The 18,925-nt window shown below is 41.5% G+C and overlaps 1 protein-coding gene across 1 annotated transcript in view; it reads right to left on the bottom strand.

Annotated features, from left to right (window-relative positions):
* The window catches only part of BMT2 (base methyltransferase of 25S rRNA 2 homolog), a 45,531-nt gene that overhangs the window by 10,375 nt on the left and 16,231 nt on the right, over window positions 1-18,925 (bottom strand). Inside the window, exons 2-3 of the mRNA XM_040343809.1 lie at window positions 7,092-7,233; window positions 3,676-3,828 (exon numbers count right to left, since the gene is read on the bottom strand). Coding sequence (XP_040199743.1) covers window positions 3,676-3,828; window positions 7,092-7,233 — 295 coding nt within the window. The remainder of the gene's footprint in view (window positions 1-3,675; window positions 3,829-7,091; window positions 7,234-18,925) is intronic.

Genomic DNA, 18,925 nt, shown 5'->3' with positions numbered 1-18,925 from the left:
TGCAGTCAGCTGTCTGCAGTTTACTGCAATAGTTGATGGGAGAGACTTGATATAAATACAGAGCACCCACACCTCCATAGCAGCATTGTTTGCTGTGGTGCAAGTTCCATGTCTAGATTATCTGCTTTAATGATTTTATGCAACACTAGCCTCTAGTGGACCTCTATAGATATGGTTTCTACAGGTTTACTAAACCATTACCCCTATGCTCACATCCACCTGATTCAGGGCACTATCTTTGTTTCTTGCAGTCAGCTGTTTGCAGTTAACTGTGAAAGCTGATGGGAGGGTTTTGCTATAAATATAGAGCACCCACACCTTCACACCAGCACTCTTTGCTGGACTGTCAAGCTGATCCTGTCAAGTAAGTCCATGTCTATATTACCTGCTTTAATAATATTATGCAACACTATCCTTTAGTGGAATACTATAGATATAGCTTTTACGTTTACTAAACCATCACCTCTAAGCTCGGATACTCCCTAGTTTGGATTTAGTTACTTAAATGTATTTGTTTATGTTATCCTCTATATGAACAAATACTAAACAGAAAATATCATATTGATATATATTTTTGTTCCTTCACATCATTCAATCCAATGATGATATCGTGTATATATTTGATCTAGCCCCCCTCCCTCTTCCTTTTTTTATATAATATTTAAATAGTTCTACAAATTCTTAAAAAAATTAGAGGTTAAAATTAAGGCTAGATTAATTCCTATAGTAATGTCACCTCTTTTTCTATCCCTGTAGTAATACAGTGTACTGTTTGACAGCGGACATTATTAGGTCTGTTGTGGATCTCATATAATCAGGTACATATATAACCTTGCATTATCCTTTATTAACATATAAACGGTTATTGTAGCAAATTATTACTCTTTCTATATAATATATAGACCATTTAGCCCTATTTGGGTACAATCTATTATTTGTATTATCTTATATATTTTTAGGGACCTCCATCCCAGTATATCTCTTCTGGCTGATCCACCGGCTCCTCGATCTTTAGAATAAATTTCTCCCTAATGGGATGAACATCTGTTCCTTATAAATGTTTGTCTCAAACTTGCATTAATTGTATATCCCGATACCCATTTCTTGTTTGACTGGCAACCTCATTGATTGAACCCTCGTGCCGTTTATATTTTCAATTCTTTTAAAAAAAAAAAATATTCATCATCCTTTAGAATACGTAAGTGAATGATTACATGTATATACATCACATATAAAGAAAACGTTTTGTATATGTTTAATAATGTTCTAAATGCATGCAATTAACTTTGTTTTCTTATGCTTAGATGAACTAATTGTCCTTCTCTACACACCCCTGAAGACGGTTACCCCGAAATGCGTCGGGTGTAAAGAAGGTTCTTATATGGTGACAATCATTGGAACTGTGTTTTAATTCAATATTGCATTTTTTGATAAATATGTACAATTTTTGATAAATATGTACAATTGTGATTAAAACAATTTTTTCATTCTTAATATCCTGTATACTTTGGAATACTTTTAGTGTCTTAAAAGTCCACCCAGGGGAACCCCCTTTTTCTTAAACCTACAGGTTAGCCTAGATTAAGGCTTAACTGTAGGTGCAACAAATATCTCCCAAACCTAAAAGGTTTTAGGAGATATTTGCAGAAATGACAGGCGCAGGCACACTGAAAGTGCAGTTTTTGTCAATGGCATTATCAGGGTTAATGCCGTGATTTCGCGGGAGTGACGTCTTTGCCGCTCTGGCCAATCACAGTGCCAGAGCGGTGATAACAGGAAGATGCAAGGAGACCTGGCGGCGGACGGGAATGGGGAGGACTTCCGGGGCTTCGATCTCGGGTAAGTGCCACATAATGAGCTAGTACTAGCCCATTATGTCTTTCTCTTGCAGGTTATTTCCCCCCCCCCCCCTCCGGGTTACTACCGCTTTAAGTGGTTGTAAAAGGCAGAAGGTATTTTATCTTAATGCATTCAATAAAAAGCCTGTGTGCAGCAGCCCCCATATTCCCCCTAACACTTACCTGAGCCCCATCTCAATCCAGTGATGTCCACAAGTGCCTCTGCCATCCAGGAACTCTACCTCTTGATTGGCTTAGGCACAGTAGCGGCACCATTGGCTCCTCGGCTTGGGTATCCCATAGCAAGTTGCTTGCTGTGGAGGAACTCAACAGGAGGGAGGGGCCAGGAGCGCCGATGAGGGACCCAAGAAGAGGAGGATCTGGGCTGCTCTATGCAAAACCACTGCAGAGAGCTGCCAAGTACATTTTTTTTTTCTTTTAAAAACTAAAACAAAGTCTTTGGTATAATTTTAAGAGGTCAATAGATGATTGATGGGGGAATCCGTCTCACGAGGGGGAGCCTTCCCAGCTGGGAGAACACAATTATCACTGCTAAAGACTAATCGAGTGCCAGAAACCTTACAGTACTGAAGTCATCGATAGATGGATTGACTTCAGTACAACCAGCCTGTCTATACATGCATCGAATCTCGGCCAGTCCCTGCCAAACTTCGATCAATCTATGGCCGGTTTTAGAATCTCTCAACATTTTCTGATGACAGAGGCCCAAGAGAATAAATATGGTAGCTGTTGCAATTTTTTAGGCCAACGCATCAACATAATGCAGCTGGGCCCTGCCCCCACTTCCTACTCACAGCATTTGATTGACAGCAGTAGGAGCAATTGGCCCGAGCCCCTGTGTGAAGGGGAAGAGTGGAGAGAAGAGATCCAGTCATACACAATGCTGGATCCATTGAGGACTCAGGTAAGTATTAGGGAGGTAGGGGAGGACAGCAAACTGTAAAACGGTTTGTACCTTAATGCTAGACGATAAAAAAAGTTTTGACTTTAGAACAAAACTTTGAATTGCAAATTGTGGCCCTAGAATTATTGCTCTCACTCCAAAATTAGTAGAGACATCACGTGTGTGGTGCAATCATCAATTACACATTGTACCATACGCAAACATTTGCATATAATATTTATTTTTTCTCTTGGACTGAAAACTTCACAATCAGCTATTGCATAAAAATCTGCTCTGGAGGGATAATTATTTTTTATGTCAGCCGTTTTATTTACATTCTGCTGTCACAAAAATAGCACAAAATTGAAACTGCAACCTAATTTTTTTTATTTTGCATAACTTTTGCGCAAACCAGTCGCTTATTGCGATATTTTTTTTTTTTTACCAAAAATATGTAGAATACGTATCGGCCTAGACTGAGAAAAAAATAAATAAAAAAAAAATAAAAAAATGAGCTACAAGTAAAAAAACTTTTTTTCAAAATTGTCGCTCTATTTTTGTTTATAGCGCAAAAAATAAAAACCGCAGAGGTAATCAAATACCACCAAAAGAAAGCTCTATTTGTGGGAAAAAAAAGGACGTCAATTTTGTTTGGGAGCCACGTCGCACGACTGCGCAATTGTCAGTTAAAGCGACCCAGTGCCGATTCGCAAAAAGTCCTCTGGTCAGGAAGAGGGTATATGTGCCCAGTAAGCAAGTGGTTAAAAAAAAAAAAAAAAAAAAAAAAAAAAAACACAGCAGCAAATTAAAATGTGAAAGCCAAAACGTACTGTTCACTATGCTATATCTTTAATACCTATTCATTTTTTATAGAGTGGTTTGATGAAATCATAAATAAGAAATGAATGAAGGCGAACATGTAAACATACTTACTCTTGATTTGGCATGTTGCCATTTGAAATGCTCAGGCCAGAAGCAAGCATTTGTTCACAAGCAGCAGACTGATGATTGTTTAATACCGTTCTCCTTGCATCTTTTTCAAGCGCTTTTCTCTTTCCTCCATTGAAGAAATATTCTTGACAAACCCTATAAACACAATATTGCAATTGTTCAGGCTTGTCATTCTATGTTGTGTTTTTTTATACAAATATGGCTGTAGTTTTATGGCCCTTTCACACCGGCACTTCATCTGTCCGTTTCTCATCCGTTGCCGGGAATCCCTGCTGACAGCAGAATGTAGGAAAAAAAAGCAAAGGGGGTTTTGTATGAATGAGCATGGGTCCTCCCCCCGAACCATACCAGGCCACATACCCTAACCCAGGATCCCTTATTGGAATCTTCCCATGTGAAACAGAAAACAGACTTTTTTGCAAGGTCCCCCCAAAATCCATACCAGACCCGACGTGCATGCATGCCATTGTGTGTTTATTTCTTATGTCAGCCGTTTTATTTACATTCTGCTGTCAGTGGGGAAACTGACTAAAATAGCACAAAATTGAAACTGCAACCTACATTTTTTTTATTTTTCATAATGTGAGGTATGGGTTTTCAGTATGTTTTTAGCTCAGATACTGTATGTTAATTCTAGGACTGATAAACAGAAGTGACTGCACTTTGAGAGTCTTCTCGCCATCCTCACACATTTTCTAGCAGTGATTGCATATCGCTGGCCATAAATCACTTTTCCCTCCCACTTATAATGGGTGATCTTGGCAACCAAAAAAATATAACAAGCAATCTTTAAAACACATGAAAATTACAATACACGCGTGAACACAGGGCATTAGCTATACAGACCCTCATCAGTGCAAAGAACAATTATGCTTCGTATAATTCAGCAAGCCACAGCAATTAGATGCGGTGTTCTGTGGTTAGTCCGGTGAAAAGTGCATTTAAAAGATTCTTACGGCTTGCATATTGTCTGAACTAAAAAAAAAAAAAAAAAAAAAAAAAGTGAAAAGTATGTGTGACCATGATAACAGCTAATGGAGAGAACGGTGTCAGTTTTGCCCACATCAATCACATCCTTCTTTTCATCGACGGCATTTACCCAGAAGTCTTTTCTCCCTTTTGACTGACTTATTTGCAAGTATTTCACAGGGGGGAATGAATTTTTACACCAATGACATCTGATTTTGGGCTGCGCCAAAAAAAAAAAAAAAACACAGAACTGCAGTGGATGCTATGAGAAATTTTGGATCCCTATTTGTAAATGAGGTTTAGGACACTGCAAAACGCCAAATTGTTATATATAAAAATATCTGAGATGCAACAAACTGCATAAAGGTACATTTATGTGCACTGGTGGGTCTCGATTTGTGCTGCAACAGCCATTCTGTAAGAAGAAACCCAGAGCTGGATCCAAGCTCATGTAGAGACAGACGGCAGTCCCCTTTCAAACAATGGTACTTTGGCGACTGGCGAAAGAAGAAAATTAATTTGGAGTTAAATAAAAAAACGGAAAAATAATTAAATAAAAGGAAAAAGAAAAAAAAAAGAAAATAATAGGAAGGAAGGAAGGAATGAATGAAGGAAGGCCACCGAATGCCTCCTCGACCATTTGACAGTTAGGCAAGGGCAGGGCCACATGGCGACATCACCGGGAAAAAATGTTTTTACTATCATTTTACTTTTTTGCTGAATAGGTAGGGGTACCCAAAACTCATTCACATTGGGGGGGGCTGGGATCTGGGGACCCACTTGTTAAAAAGGTGGCTTCCAGATTAGATAAGCCCCTGCCTGCAGACCCCCACAACCACCGGACAGGGTTCCCTATCTGCTGGGGGTGCATGCTCAAATAAGGGTCTTATATAGTTTTTGGGGGCAAGGCGTGGTATGCATTGTGGGGGGACGGGACGACCTCACACCGTTTTACTTTTTATCATTTAAATTGTCGGCATGTTATTTTTTTACATTCATGCCGACGAGTCAACTGTTAAGGACACTGTTCTCGACCTACTCCTTAGCAACCAGCCATTTGTCAAAAAACAGTGTGGGGGGTCCCCCCATGCTATTTTTTGACAAATACCACATGCGATACCGCCAGCAAAACCCTGGTGGCATATCTAGCGCATGTTTTTTTTTTTTAAATCTGGTTCGTTTGGGATTTGGACTAAAGGGGGTTTTATTAACGATATTTACCGACACATTTTTCATTTTGCGGTAAATACTGCATAATCATTTTTTGAGAAATTAGATCACTTCGGCAGTTTTACTGGGTCTGGTAAGAGGGCTTGTTGTCCAATGTCCATTATTGTTCCTAGGGACCGGGCCATTAGGAAGTGCCTAACCTGCTATTCTCTAATCTTAATACTGCCTGCAGGCCTTACTGACCACAGCATCGCATGCCAATGAGCTCCAGCGCTAGGCTGCCTACCCGAAAATAGGGGGGGGGGGTAAACCTCCATTGGGGCCTTAGAGCCAAGTGGCATTTGTGCTATGACAGGAAAAGGACTTACTACAGCATATGCCCGTGCGAGGGGAGTGTTTACCCACGGGAATATGCACGGGTGTTCTATGAATCCTCGTACAGGCAGTTCCGATCAGGTCATTTGGGACACGGCAGCTGCATGGACAGATGCTGCCCCCAGTCAGACATCCCTGCAGGTGCACGGCACCAACATTAATGGCACTGCCTGAACAGGAAGGCACAGAACAACCTGTACATCCCCATGCAGGTAAACACGCCAATTGTATGGGGGTATGCTCTAGTACACCCATGTAAACAAGTCCAAAGAATATAAGTGAATCAGAGCAAACTAAGGCAGCCCATAGATGATTCAAATTTTCTATCCTTCCACCAGGTGAGAGCCTTCCCAGCCGTCAGAACATTATTGTAAGGCCCCTTTCACACTGGGCACAGGAGGTATAGCGGCACAATACCGATGTATTTACTGTGATATTCGGCCGCTAGAGGTGTGGTTTTAACCGCCGCTAGCGTATTACCGCGGTTTCCCACTGATTTCAATGGGAAGGAGCGGTAAACACACCGCTCCAAAGATGCAGCTAGCAGGACTTTTGGAGCGGTCCTGCTAGCGCACCGCTTCAGTGTGAAAGCCAGGCGGAATAGCAGCGCTATTTTTAAATCATATGTTAAATCATACGTTATAAAAAACAAACACACATCCATCGAACAGGCTGTTTTTATCCAAGTTGATCAAATCAGCCTACCCATACATGGATCAAATCTGTCCGGTCCCTGCTGAACTGGCCAAATTTTGATCCATGTATGGCTAACTTGGTGAAAGATCCAATGTCGGAGATTAACATAAGAATGTAAAATTTACAAGAGAGATTCTCAGATTTCCTCATTGCAATAATGCGAAAGAATGTGCAGATTAAATAATTACCCAAGACACCATTCGATGCGGCCTTCTCCTTCACACTTCTTAGCCCAGTGACAACCTGCCAAGTTTTTCATTGCAGCAGCATATTCGAAAAGTTTCTCTTCATCTTGGCAATGTTCTTTCCATATTTTGTCAAAATCACCAGCTACAAAAGACAAAATAAATAAAAAGTTTGATATGACAATGAATAATACATTGATTAAATGAAGACTCTTAACAGATACTGTAAAAAGGAGTAACTATAGTAACCCAAGGGCCTAGTTTGACAATTAGCCAATCAGTGCATAGGAAAGCTGTCGCACTACACAATCTGAACAGTAGAAGCTGTGAACAGAAAAATAAATGGGGAGGGGTATGTTCAAAAATAAATATATATATATATATATATATATATATATATATATATATATATATATATATATATATATATATATATATATATATATATATATATATATATATATATATATATATATATATATATTTTCTCTCAACACCTTGAGTTTCCAAAACAAACCTGCACAGTCCTAAAAAGCCAACAGATACAGCCAAATGCTGGGTGTTCTCCCAGGGAAAGCTATGGCAAACTTCAAAATGATTATGTACTGCTACCAAATTTAACTAATACATCATAAGCACAATTAGCTGCATCCAAATATACATGAGAAGTCCGTGCTAAAATAGAAATGTGCTAAATGTGTTGAAATAAACTTGACAGCTGCTGTGTGAGTATCAAAGACTATTTTTGATACACTATAATCAATCTGTGAGACACAGTACTTTGTGCCATCAATATACTCAATGTGCAAATATCAAAAATCCACAATAAAAAGGAATAAGTGCTAAATTAGTAACTACTACAGTAAAACCTTGGTTTGAGAGTAACTTGGTTTGAAAGTGTTTTGCAAGACAAGGAAAATGTTTTAATACATTTTGACTTGATATACAAGCGATGTCTTGATATACAAGTAGCGTCATGTCACAACCGAGTATAAAAGATAAGAGAGGTGCCTCTAAGTGTAGAAATATGATTACATTTAATGAAGGTACAACATTTAGCAACATAATGCTACACTTAGGAGGCACCTCTCTTCTTTAAGGCCCCATTCACACGAGGCGGACTCCGTCGATACGGAGTCCGCCTGCTCAGTGGGAGATCTGTCCGCAGATCTCCGCTGAGCCGACGGATGACAAGCTCCTCTCTGCTCACTGAGCGGGGAGGGACCTGTCGGGCACCGCTGTCTCCTATGGAGCGATCTGATGAAAATGGACAGCATGTCCGTTTTCATCAGATCTTACCCGATCCGATCCGCATGGACAGATGGGGACGTGTCCCCATACGTCTGTTTTTAGCGGATCGGATGTCAGCGGACATGTCTCCGCTGACATCCGACGCTCCATAGGGATGCATGTGAATGAGGCCTTATCCTCTGTAGCTCCTGCTGGATTTTGCTTCTAATCCCCTTGGGGAGGCTTCCATTTGTGGATGGACATTTTATGTTTACACGACCAATCACATTGCCATAATCTTTTTATATGGACTATAAAAAAACTGAAGGACCTATGAATGGCTGTGGAACGAATCATTTGAGTTTGCATTATTTCTTATGGAGAAATTTGATTTGATATACAAGCGTTTTGGATTACAAGCATGTTTCTGGAACGAATTCTGCTCACAATCCAAGGTTTTACTGTAGTTCTACTTTAAACAAAAAAACACTGGGCTGGACATTTACACAGTTCTGTATGCTTTTGCACAGGTGCAACATTTAACAGACAAATCATACCAAAAGCAACAATTCAGAAATATGTCACAATTACGGCCATTATCTACTATACGTCCAAAGTTTATTTTTGGTTATCAAGACCCCTTTCACACAGAGGCGGTTTTCAGGTCTTTCACACCTGGGCACTTGCAGGACGTTGGGTAAAGTCCTGCCAGCAGCATCTTTGGAGAGCTGTACTTAGCACTCCCAAAACACCCCTGCTCATTGCACTGAATAGGCAGTTCTTCCAAAGCGATTCGAAAGCGCTGCAAAATTTGACTTAAAAAAAAAAAAAAAGGGGAAAAACAGCCCCGCTGGCGTCCAAAAAAACACCACTAAAACATCGCAAAAACGAGCAGCGTGTGAAAGCCCTCTTAGACCCCTTTCGCACTGGAGGCGTTTTTCAGGCACCTTTGGGCTAAAGATAGGGTCTGTAAAGCACCTGAAAAACAACTCCCCTGCGGTCTCGATGCGCTGGCAGGACGTAAAAAAAAAAAAAATCCTGCAAGCAGCATCTTTGGAGTACACCGCTTCTTCACTGCTCCTGCCCATTGAAATCTTTGGGCTTTGCGGGTGGTTTGTAACCCCTTTTTCGGCATCTAGCAGGGGTTAAAAATGCCACTAAAAATAGCAGCAGTTTACCGCTGATGCTGCCCCAGTGTGAAAGCAGCCTTAAGGGGAGTTTTTATTTATTTTATTTTTTTTAGATTTGAGAGAATTCTGGAATTATATGTGTATTAAGGTGTATTTAAAACGTTTTGTGGTATGCATACTCAAAAGGAGTACTACATATACCGGTATATGTGATTTTGAATGTTATGTCATGTAATTTTTTTCTATAAAAAATGAATAAAAACAAAATTACGGCCATAAAAAAAAAGGATTATATCAATTTCAGGTTTCAGTGAATAGCAAAACAGAATTCAGACCTTTGTATCACATGATATTGTGGTAGAAAACACAGTCCAACAAAGAAGTCTGCTGTCTTATCAGGGTACAGACTGCTTTGCAAATGACTAATTAATGAAGTCAGCGATGCATGGATAATACTAAAATGGCTGCCAAATTACTAACAGATGCTTTCAAATGAATACGCAAAACAAAAAGATAATAACCCTTATCTTACAAGCTAATGTTCAGAGTACTGTGCAATGCAACAATACAGGTAAAACAAAAAGACATCACAACATGAAATCCGTTACCAAACATTTCTGAATGAAATGTGGGAAAAACTCTCAATCATTTGACATATAAAAAGTGAATCTCTGACAGTCCTGGACAAAAACAGATTGCATGATGAAAACATACACAGGCAGAGATTAAATGTCAGTGAAACCTGCCCATCATAATAATCAGCAGATCCAAAATGAAAAAGGCAGTTAGCTAAAATACCCGTTAATCTCAAATTTACCTGTGGCAGTTCAACTAAAGCTGGCCATGGATGGATAGAATGTTTAACAAATTCCTAGTAAAAGTCGTAGGAAAATTCTCTGAACATTTGAATGTCACTCGAAAGATTCGTTTTTGTTTTTCGGAAACTTTACTGAATGAAAACCTCATACTCGGTTAGAAAATGGTTTGCTCGAGAATTTTTTTTTCATCCTGCTCCTTTGACTTTTGTTGTTGACCACAGCAACGAGAAGGATTTGAACCATTAATAATTAGAAAAAAAAAAAAAAATGAACCTTAGAGCCTTCTTTTGAGCATGCCCGCAAGGTAACCCCCTCGCGAAAGAGAGCTTCCCAGAGGGGGTTATCCATTGTGGGGAGGAGCCACCGTGGGACCCCAGAAGAGCACGATCGGGCTTTGGAGAGATAAGTAAACACTACAGATATACAGGTGCAGCTCTTAAGAGCCGGTTCACACAGGGGCGGCACGACTTGGCGGGGGCGCGACTCGGCAAGGCGATCTCAAGACGACTTGCAAAATGACTTCTGTATTGAAGTCAATGCAAGTCGCCCCCAAAGTCATACAAGAACCTTCTTTTAAGTGGGGGTTGACTTGAGTCGCTCCTATTAGAATGATTCCATTGAATAGAGCGGAGCACAACTTGTCAGGTGGCTGAGTCGCCCGACGAGTTGCCCCTGTGTGAACCGGCTCTTATATAGGATGCATTACACACAGTGATATTTCTAGCATCTTTCTTTTTAATTTTGATGAATATGGCTTACAGTGAAAACCCAAAATTCAGTATCTCAAAAACATTACATAAAAAAAAAAAAAAAAAAAAAAAAAATACAAAAAGCACAGTCCTGGGTTGTGCACCTTCTTAAAACAACCCAGAATGTGCATATTAAAAGGTTTTATCTGTAAATTAAAGATAGCCTATAGATAGCAAAATATTTAATTAAAGCTCTGAAGCCATCTCCATACCACACTTTGATTTCTCTCTCATTCAGCCAGGCAGATCAATGAAAGAAATAGATTACCTCATCCTCACTAAAAAGCATGGATGGAGGAATCTACACTGCTGACTAGTGTATAGACAACTGCAGCTCTTGCAGTCGCCCAAGTAGCCAAACAGTGACTGCATCTGACTTATTGAGCGGGGTGGTGCCAAGAGAGCCACCTATGGATCGAAATTTGGATAATTTTGCAGAAATAGGATGAAATTTGAGGAGTGTATGGTAAGTTTGGATATTAAGGCTGGCTAATACAGTGGATATAAAAAGTCTACACACCCCTGTTAAAATGCCAGGATTCTGTGATGCAAAAAACAAACTAAAAAGCCAACTGATTTCAGATCTTTTACCACCTTTAATATGACCTAGAAACTGTACATTTCAGTTGAAAAAAACAAACAAATCTTTTAGAAATAAAATAAAATGTGGTTGCATAAGTGTGCACACCCTCTTATAACTGGGGATGTAGCTGTGTTCAGATTTAAACAATTACATTCAAACTCATGTTAAATAGGAGTCAGTACAAACCTGCATGCCTCCGATTAACCCCAAATAAAGTTCAGCTGTTCTACTAGGTCCTTCCTGACATTTTCTTAGTTACATCCTACAGCAAAAGCCATGGTCCTCAGAGCTTCCAAAGCATCAGAAAGATCTCATTGTTAAAAGGTAGCAGTCAGAAGGGAACACAGTGAAGACAGTCATCAAGTGAAAAAAATAAAATAAAATAATAATTCCACCACATTACCAAGAACCGGACATCCCTCCAAAATTGATGAAAATTGGTCAGGGAGGCTGCCAAGAGCCCTACAGCAACATTAAAGATGCTGCAGGAACATCTAACATGTACTGGCTGTGTGGTAAATGTGACAACAATCTCCCGTATTGTTCATATGTCCGGGCTATAGTGTAGAGCGACAAGACGGAAGCCTTTTCTTACCAAGAAAAACATCCAAGCCAGGCTAAATTTTGCAAAAACACACCTGAAGTCTCCCAAAAGCATGTGGGAAAATGTCATAAAGAAACCTTTAAGCAAAACAAAAATCATCCGGCGCTTATGGAAAGATGATCTCTAATAGAAATGTAAACACAAAGCTCTAGAAGTCCATAGATGCAATTCACAAGCTATAGCAGCGCTCTAGAAATAAAAACAAAGTCCAGTGGTGATGATAAGCCCTCTGAAGAGCAAGTCCAAAGTACATCAGGTGACCCTAAAAAGTTATTCATATGGTGTTTTCCCAAAGAATTGGAAACCTTGACCGCACCATGTGAGACCGCTCCCCTTAAAAAATGCACTCACCAGAACACGGTTATAAAGACACCTTGTTATAATGATGTATCATTAGCCTGTAGCCAGTTCACATCGTCAGTCAGCATACAAGGACTACTCATTCAGAGAGGGGTGTTTATTTGTGGTCTTGTTTCTCACAAACCATAAGGAAACAAAGAAGCAATCCTCATAGCGTAAAACAGTTTATTTTAAACAATTCCCCCTTTTAAGGAATATGCTTACATCAAATAAAAAGTTAAATAGCATCTCATAATATTCGTGTCATTTGCAGCCTATAACAATATTCGCTCATCAGCCGAAGAAGTGCTCGTCTGCAGGAAAATCCTAGGTCGAGATCGTTAACATCTGACAGTTCCAATCAGGCCATGCCTAGACGTGTTTCGTCAGTACGTCTTTCTCAATAGGCCTATGGAACAGAGGCCTTAGTTAAGGTAGAGGGAATTATGAACAGTTCCAAATACCAGTCAATATTGGCACACAGCCTCCAGGCTTCTGCTAGAAAGCTGAAGATGAGGAACTTCATCTTTCAGCATAACAATGGCCCAAAGCATACATCCAAATCAACAAAGGAATGGCTTCACCAGAAGAAGATTAAAGTTTTGGAATGGCCCAGACACGAATCCCATTGAAAATCTGTGTGGTGATCTGAAGAGGGCTGTGCACATGAGATGCCCTCACATTGACAGATTTGGAGTGTTTTTGCAAAGAAGAGTGGGCAAATATTGCCAAGTCAAGATGTGCCATGCGAATGGACTCATACTCCAAAAGACTGAGTGCTGTAATAAAATCAAAAGGTGCTTCAAAAGTATTAGTTTAAGGGTATGTAAACTTATGCAACCATATTTTGTTTTTTTTACTTCGATCCGCCTAAAAGATTTGAGTTTGTTGTTCAACTGAGCTGTACAGTTTTAAAAAAAGTTACATTAACCACTTCCATACCGGGCACTTACGCCCCTTCCTGCCCAAGCCAATTTTCAGCTTTCAGCACTGTCGCACTTTGAATGACAATTGCGCGGTCATGCTACACTGTACCCAAAAATTTTTTTTATCATTTTGTTCCCACAAATAGAGCTTTCTTTTGGTGGTATTTGATCACCTCTGCGGTTTTTATTTTTTGCGCTATAAACAAAAGAAGAGTGACAATTTAAAAAAAAAACACTATTTTTTACTTTTTTATTTAATAAATATCACAATTTTAAAAAAAAAAAACATTTTTTTTCCTCGGTTTAGGCAGATATGTATTCTTCTACATATTTTTGGTAAAAAAAAAAAAAAAAAAAAAAAAATCGCAATGATCATATATTGATTGGTTTGCGCAAAAGTTATAGCGTTTACAAAATAGCTGATAGATTTATGGCATTTTTATTTTATTAATTTTTTTACTAGTATTGGCGGCGATTTGCGATTTTTTTACTGTCACCGTGACATTGCGGCGAACACATCGGACACTTTTGACACGTTTTTGGCGCCATTCACATTTATACAGCGATTAATGCGATAAATATGCACTAATTACTGTATAAATGTGACTGGCATTCAAGGGGTTAACACTAAGGGGTGAGGGAGGGGTTAATATGTATACCTAAATTGTGTTCTAACTGTGGGGGAAGGGGGGTGACCGATCTATGTCCCTATGTACAAGGGACACAGATCGGTCTCCTCTCTCCCCTGACAGGACGTGGAGCTCTGTGTTTACACACAGAGCTCCACGTCTTATCCCTGTAGCCGCCGATTCCGAGTGCCTGGCGGACATCGCGACCGCCAGGCACGCGCATCGGCATCTCGGGGGCGCGCTCGCGCGCCCCCCAGTGGCCGCAAGAATACAGGACGTCAATTGACGTCCTGTGGAATTTTCAGAGTCACCGTGGAGCTGTCATTTGACGATGGCCCGGTGCTCAAGTGGTTAAAAAAAAAAAAAAGTGGAAAAAGTTCTAAAAGGATTTATCTTTGTCTCATTTGTGTACATCACAGAGATTTTTAAACAGGGGTGTGTAGACTTTTTTTTTTTTATATCCACTGTATGTTTAGAAGTGGTAAGGAGATGGGAGAGGTGGGAGGAGCAGTTACAGTTCTTGTTACAAATAACCACTTGTATATCAGAAAACTGTAAGAGGCGGTTCACACAGGGGCAACACGACTTTCAGCGCGACTGTGAGGCAACTTGAACACGACTTGAGTATGAATCACAACGCGACCCACAACACGACTTAAAGTCGCCTCTAAATTTTAAATAAAAAAAACGGCATGGGTTCCCCCTCTGAGCATACCAGGCCCTTAGGTCTGGTATGGATTTCAAGGGGAAACCCCTGCACCGAAAAAACAGCGTGAGGTTCCCCCCAAATCCATACCAGACCCTTATCCGAGCATGCAGACCGGCTGGTCAGGAAAGGGGGCGGGGACGGGCGAGCACCCCCGCCCCAATGAGCCGTACCAGGCGGCATGCCCTCAACATGGGGGGGGGTGCTTTGGGGCCCCAAAGCACCTTGCCCCAATGTTGATGGGGACAAGGGCCTCTTCCCGACAACCCTGGTCATTTGTTGTCGGGGTCTGCGGGCGCGGGGGGGGCTTATCGGAATCTGGGAGCTCCCTTTAAGGGGGCTCCCAGATCCCGGCCCCCCACCCTATGTGAATGAGTATGGGGTACATCGTACCCCTACCCATTCACCTGGTGGTAGAAGAATGTCAAAAAAAAAAAAAACCAACACACACTACACAGGTTTTTAAAAGTAGTTTATTAGGCAGCTCCGGGGGTCTTCCGACGTCTCCCTTCTGCCGGGCACCACCGCTGTCTTCTTTCAGCTCTTTCACCAGTGGGGGCCCGGTCTTCTGCGTCCTCTTCTATGTTGACTCGACGCTTCCTCCCGCTGTAATGCCGGGTGTGCGGTGCGCATTGATTTATATAGGCCTCTTATGACGTCACAGTCCCAGCATGCTCCGGGTGGAGACACCACCTGAACCATGCTGGTACTGTGACATCATAAGAGGCCTATATAAAACCCTGTGCACCGCACACCCGGCATTACTGCAGGAGGGAGCGTTGAGTCAACATCGAAGAGGAGAAGAAGAAAAGAGGACGCAGAAAACCGGGCCCCCGCTGGTGAAAGAGCCAAAAGAAGAACCGAAGAAGAGAGCAGAGAAGACCACCCTCGAAGGCCCCCCCCCCCCCCGCTCACCCATCCCTACCCCCTTTTCTGACCGGCTGGTCTGCATGCTCGGATAAGGGGGAACCCAACGCTGTTTTTTCGGCGTAGGGGTTTCCCCTTGAAATCCATACCAGACCTAAGGGCCTGGTATGCTCCTAGAGGGGGAACCCATACCGGTTTTTATTTAAAATTTGGTGTGGAATTCCCCTGTGGGAGGGAGGTCTTGCCTTCGAACAGATTTACACTGGGGCGACTTCCTGTAAAGTTGCCTCACTGTGAACGGGAATCCTACTTGGAGGCGACTTCCATTGAAATCAATGGGTACAGGTCGCCTAGAAGTCGGAATGAAGTAGTACATGAACCTTTTCTGAAGTCGGAGCGACTTCAGTAGTGTACATTAGGACGGCTCCATTCATTTTCTCGACCGCACGACCTGGAGCAACTTGAAGTCGGATCCCAGGTCACCCCTGTGTGAACCGGCTCTAATGCCGCGTACACACCATCACTTTATGTGATGGAAAAAAATGACGTTTTCAAAAACGTCACTTTAATTGACCGTGTGTGGGGGAAAACGTCATTTTATGTCTTGTAAAAAACGACCAAAAAAAATTCAAGCATGCTTCAATTTTATGTGTCGTTTTTCAAAAGTGCACTTTTTACTTCACAGAAATTGACCGTGTGTAGCAAAAAATGTCGTTTTCTAAGACGTTTTTTCATCCACGCATGCCCAGAAGCTACTTATGAAGCAAGCTTCAATGGTAAAACGTGGTGGAACGTAACCTCACTTTGCAAGAACATTGTGAGAAAAACGATGGTGTGTAGGCAACTTCGTCTTTGAAAATTGAAGTTTCAAAAACGTCATTTTTTACTTCACAGAAAGTGTCGTTTTTTTTCATCACATAAAGTGATGGTGTGTATGCGGCATAAGAGTCTTGAGGCTCTCAAGGGACTCCTAAAGATTTATTTTTTTTAATAAAAAGGAAGGGAGATTTGCAGACACATGGGAGCGCCTGCATTTGGCCAATCTGCAATGTAACGGTACATGAATGATGCAGGGGTGTTTTAGATTCGGTAGGTTTTTCAAGCATTACCATTTATCCCTATGGAAGGTGCATTTTGATGAAAGCAAGGGGTTTTTTTTTTTTGGTAATCACTGAGGAACAGAGAAATAGAAAAAAAAACATAAGTTCTTTCCAGCAAAGTGTACACTCAGAAACAATCCTTCTGATGCAGAATTATGGTTATCCGAGCCTCTTTTCCTATGATTTTCAAGAATCTGCACCATTGTGTGTGGGAGAACAAAATGCCTCGGTGATTAGGAGTATAAATTCATTTTATTATATACACTACTGATCTCCAAGCATTTTCCTTTTAAAAGACGTCAATTAAACCAGTCACAATGGCATCGCTTGCTAACTGCAAACATGTTTATAAAATCACTTTGGTCATGCAGTTTGCTAAGCAATGAAATAGGAGGGGGGTGGTAAAATCTATGGCAACTATGAACATTTTGTACACACTTTAGGCCTCATGCAAACAGGATTCCCCCCCCCCCCTTTTACCTCCCCAGGATGCCTATGCTCCAGGGGAGGAAAAAGCGGTGTAAAAAACATGCCTAAAGCTGCATTTTGCAGTTATCCTGTGTGTTTAGAGCAAACCGTACAAGTCCTATATAGAGGTTGACCGATATGGGTTTTTCTCTGGCTGACGCACATATTTAGAAATCGGGGTGGCCGGTGGTCGATTATATGATGCCGATTTTTGCAGCCAATATTTTAGGCCGATTTTTCCTGTCTTTGGCAGGTGGCACTGGTTGCCGATTGGCATTGGTAGGTGGAACTGGCAGGTTTCACAGTGAGCCGATTTGTCAGTTTCACTATATGTAACTGATTGCAGAGAGCCCAGCTGTCAAAATTCAGCGGTGATGTCGGGGGTGGGCAGGGCCCTGCAGGTATCAAAACACCAGCCAATGATTGGGCTGCTTAAGGGGACAGGGCCACATACACGTAGCGGCCCGCCCAGATCCCATTCCATTGGCTGGTGTTTGATAGCTGATGGGTCCCGCCCACCCCGACATTACCACTGAATTCTGACAGCTGCTTCTCTCTCTCTCTCTCTCTCTCTCTCTGCATTCAGTTACAAACGTCAGTTTCACACACTGAGCGGCAGAGCCGCTCAGTGTGTAAAACTGCCAGTGGAGTGTGGGGAAGGGAGGAGTACAGTTAGTAAACGACCAAATTTGCACAATAAACGGCCAAAGCAATTTCTTAAAAAAGGCCAAATATCGGCCGATATATCGGTCGATCTTTAGTCCTATAAAACATGGGAAAAAACAGTCTGCAGCTAGAATGCCCATCTTCTATATGAAGCAATTTTATGTTTCAATCAAAGAGGGTATAAGGGGGGTAGACTTAGATTAACCGCTTCCGGTCTGACCCACATACATTTACTGTGGCAGGATAGCCCGGGTGCGCAAAATCACATACCTGTACGTGATTTTGTGAATGCGGTTTACGGGGTGCGCGTGATGTCAGACGTGCAGCTCCCGCTGTGATTGGACACAGTGGGAACACTACCCGCCGATTATTCACAGGAGAGAGACAGATCAGCTTTGTGCCGATGTAAATAAAAAACACACCACATCTGTCAGGAAGAAAGAGTGAGAGATCGTGTTTCAGCCAAGCTGAAATTGCAATTTATTTTCCTCCAGTGAATCCACTCTCCCCCCAGTTAGAAACACCTCCCAGGGAACACATTTAACCCCCTTGATCGCCCCCTAGTGTTAACCCAATCCCTACCAGTGTCATTTATACAGCACTGATCGCTGTATTGGTCTCACCGATTCCCAAAAAGTGTCACTTAGCCCAGGTTCACACTGGGCTGAGGGAATAAAGCTGTGCGAGTTCAGCTGAACTCGCACGATTTGACTTCCGCTTATCAGTCCCGATTTCGGCTGTGTTTTCAGAGAAATCTGATGTTTCTGCACAGATGTCAAATGTAAAGTGTGGCCCAAAATCTCAAAAAGTAGTACAGAAACTACTTGGTCGGTGCAGTACCGCAGATGCAGCTTTGCACCGATTAGGACAGTGCCATTGCCGGCAAATGCCGCAGATTTAACATTGGATTTGACATGTCAAATCTCATGTCAAAATGCACCAGTGTGAACCAGGGCTCCGTATCAGATTTGTCCGCTGCAATCATGCAAAAAAAAAAAAAATGAATATTGTAGGTGCTATAA

This window comes from Rana temporaria, chromosome 3, assembly GCF_905171775.1.
Source record: "Rana temporaria chromosome 3, aRanTem1.1, whole genome shotgun sequence".
NCBI classification, from domain to species: Eukaryota; Metazoa; Chordata; class Amphibia; order Anura; family Ranidae; genus Rana; species Rana temporaria.
The sequence above is the reverse complement of the archived record's forward strand: the minus strand, read 5'-3'. Positions and strand labels throughout refer to the sequence as shown.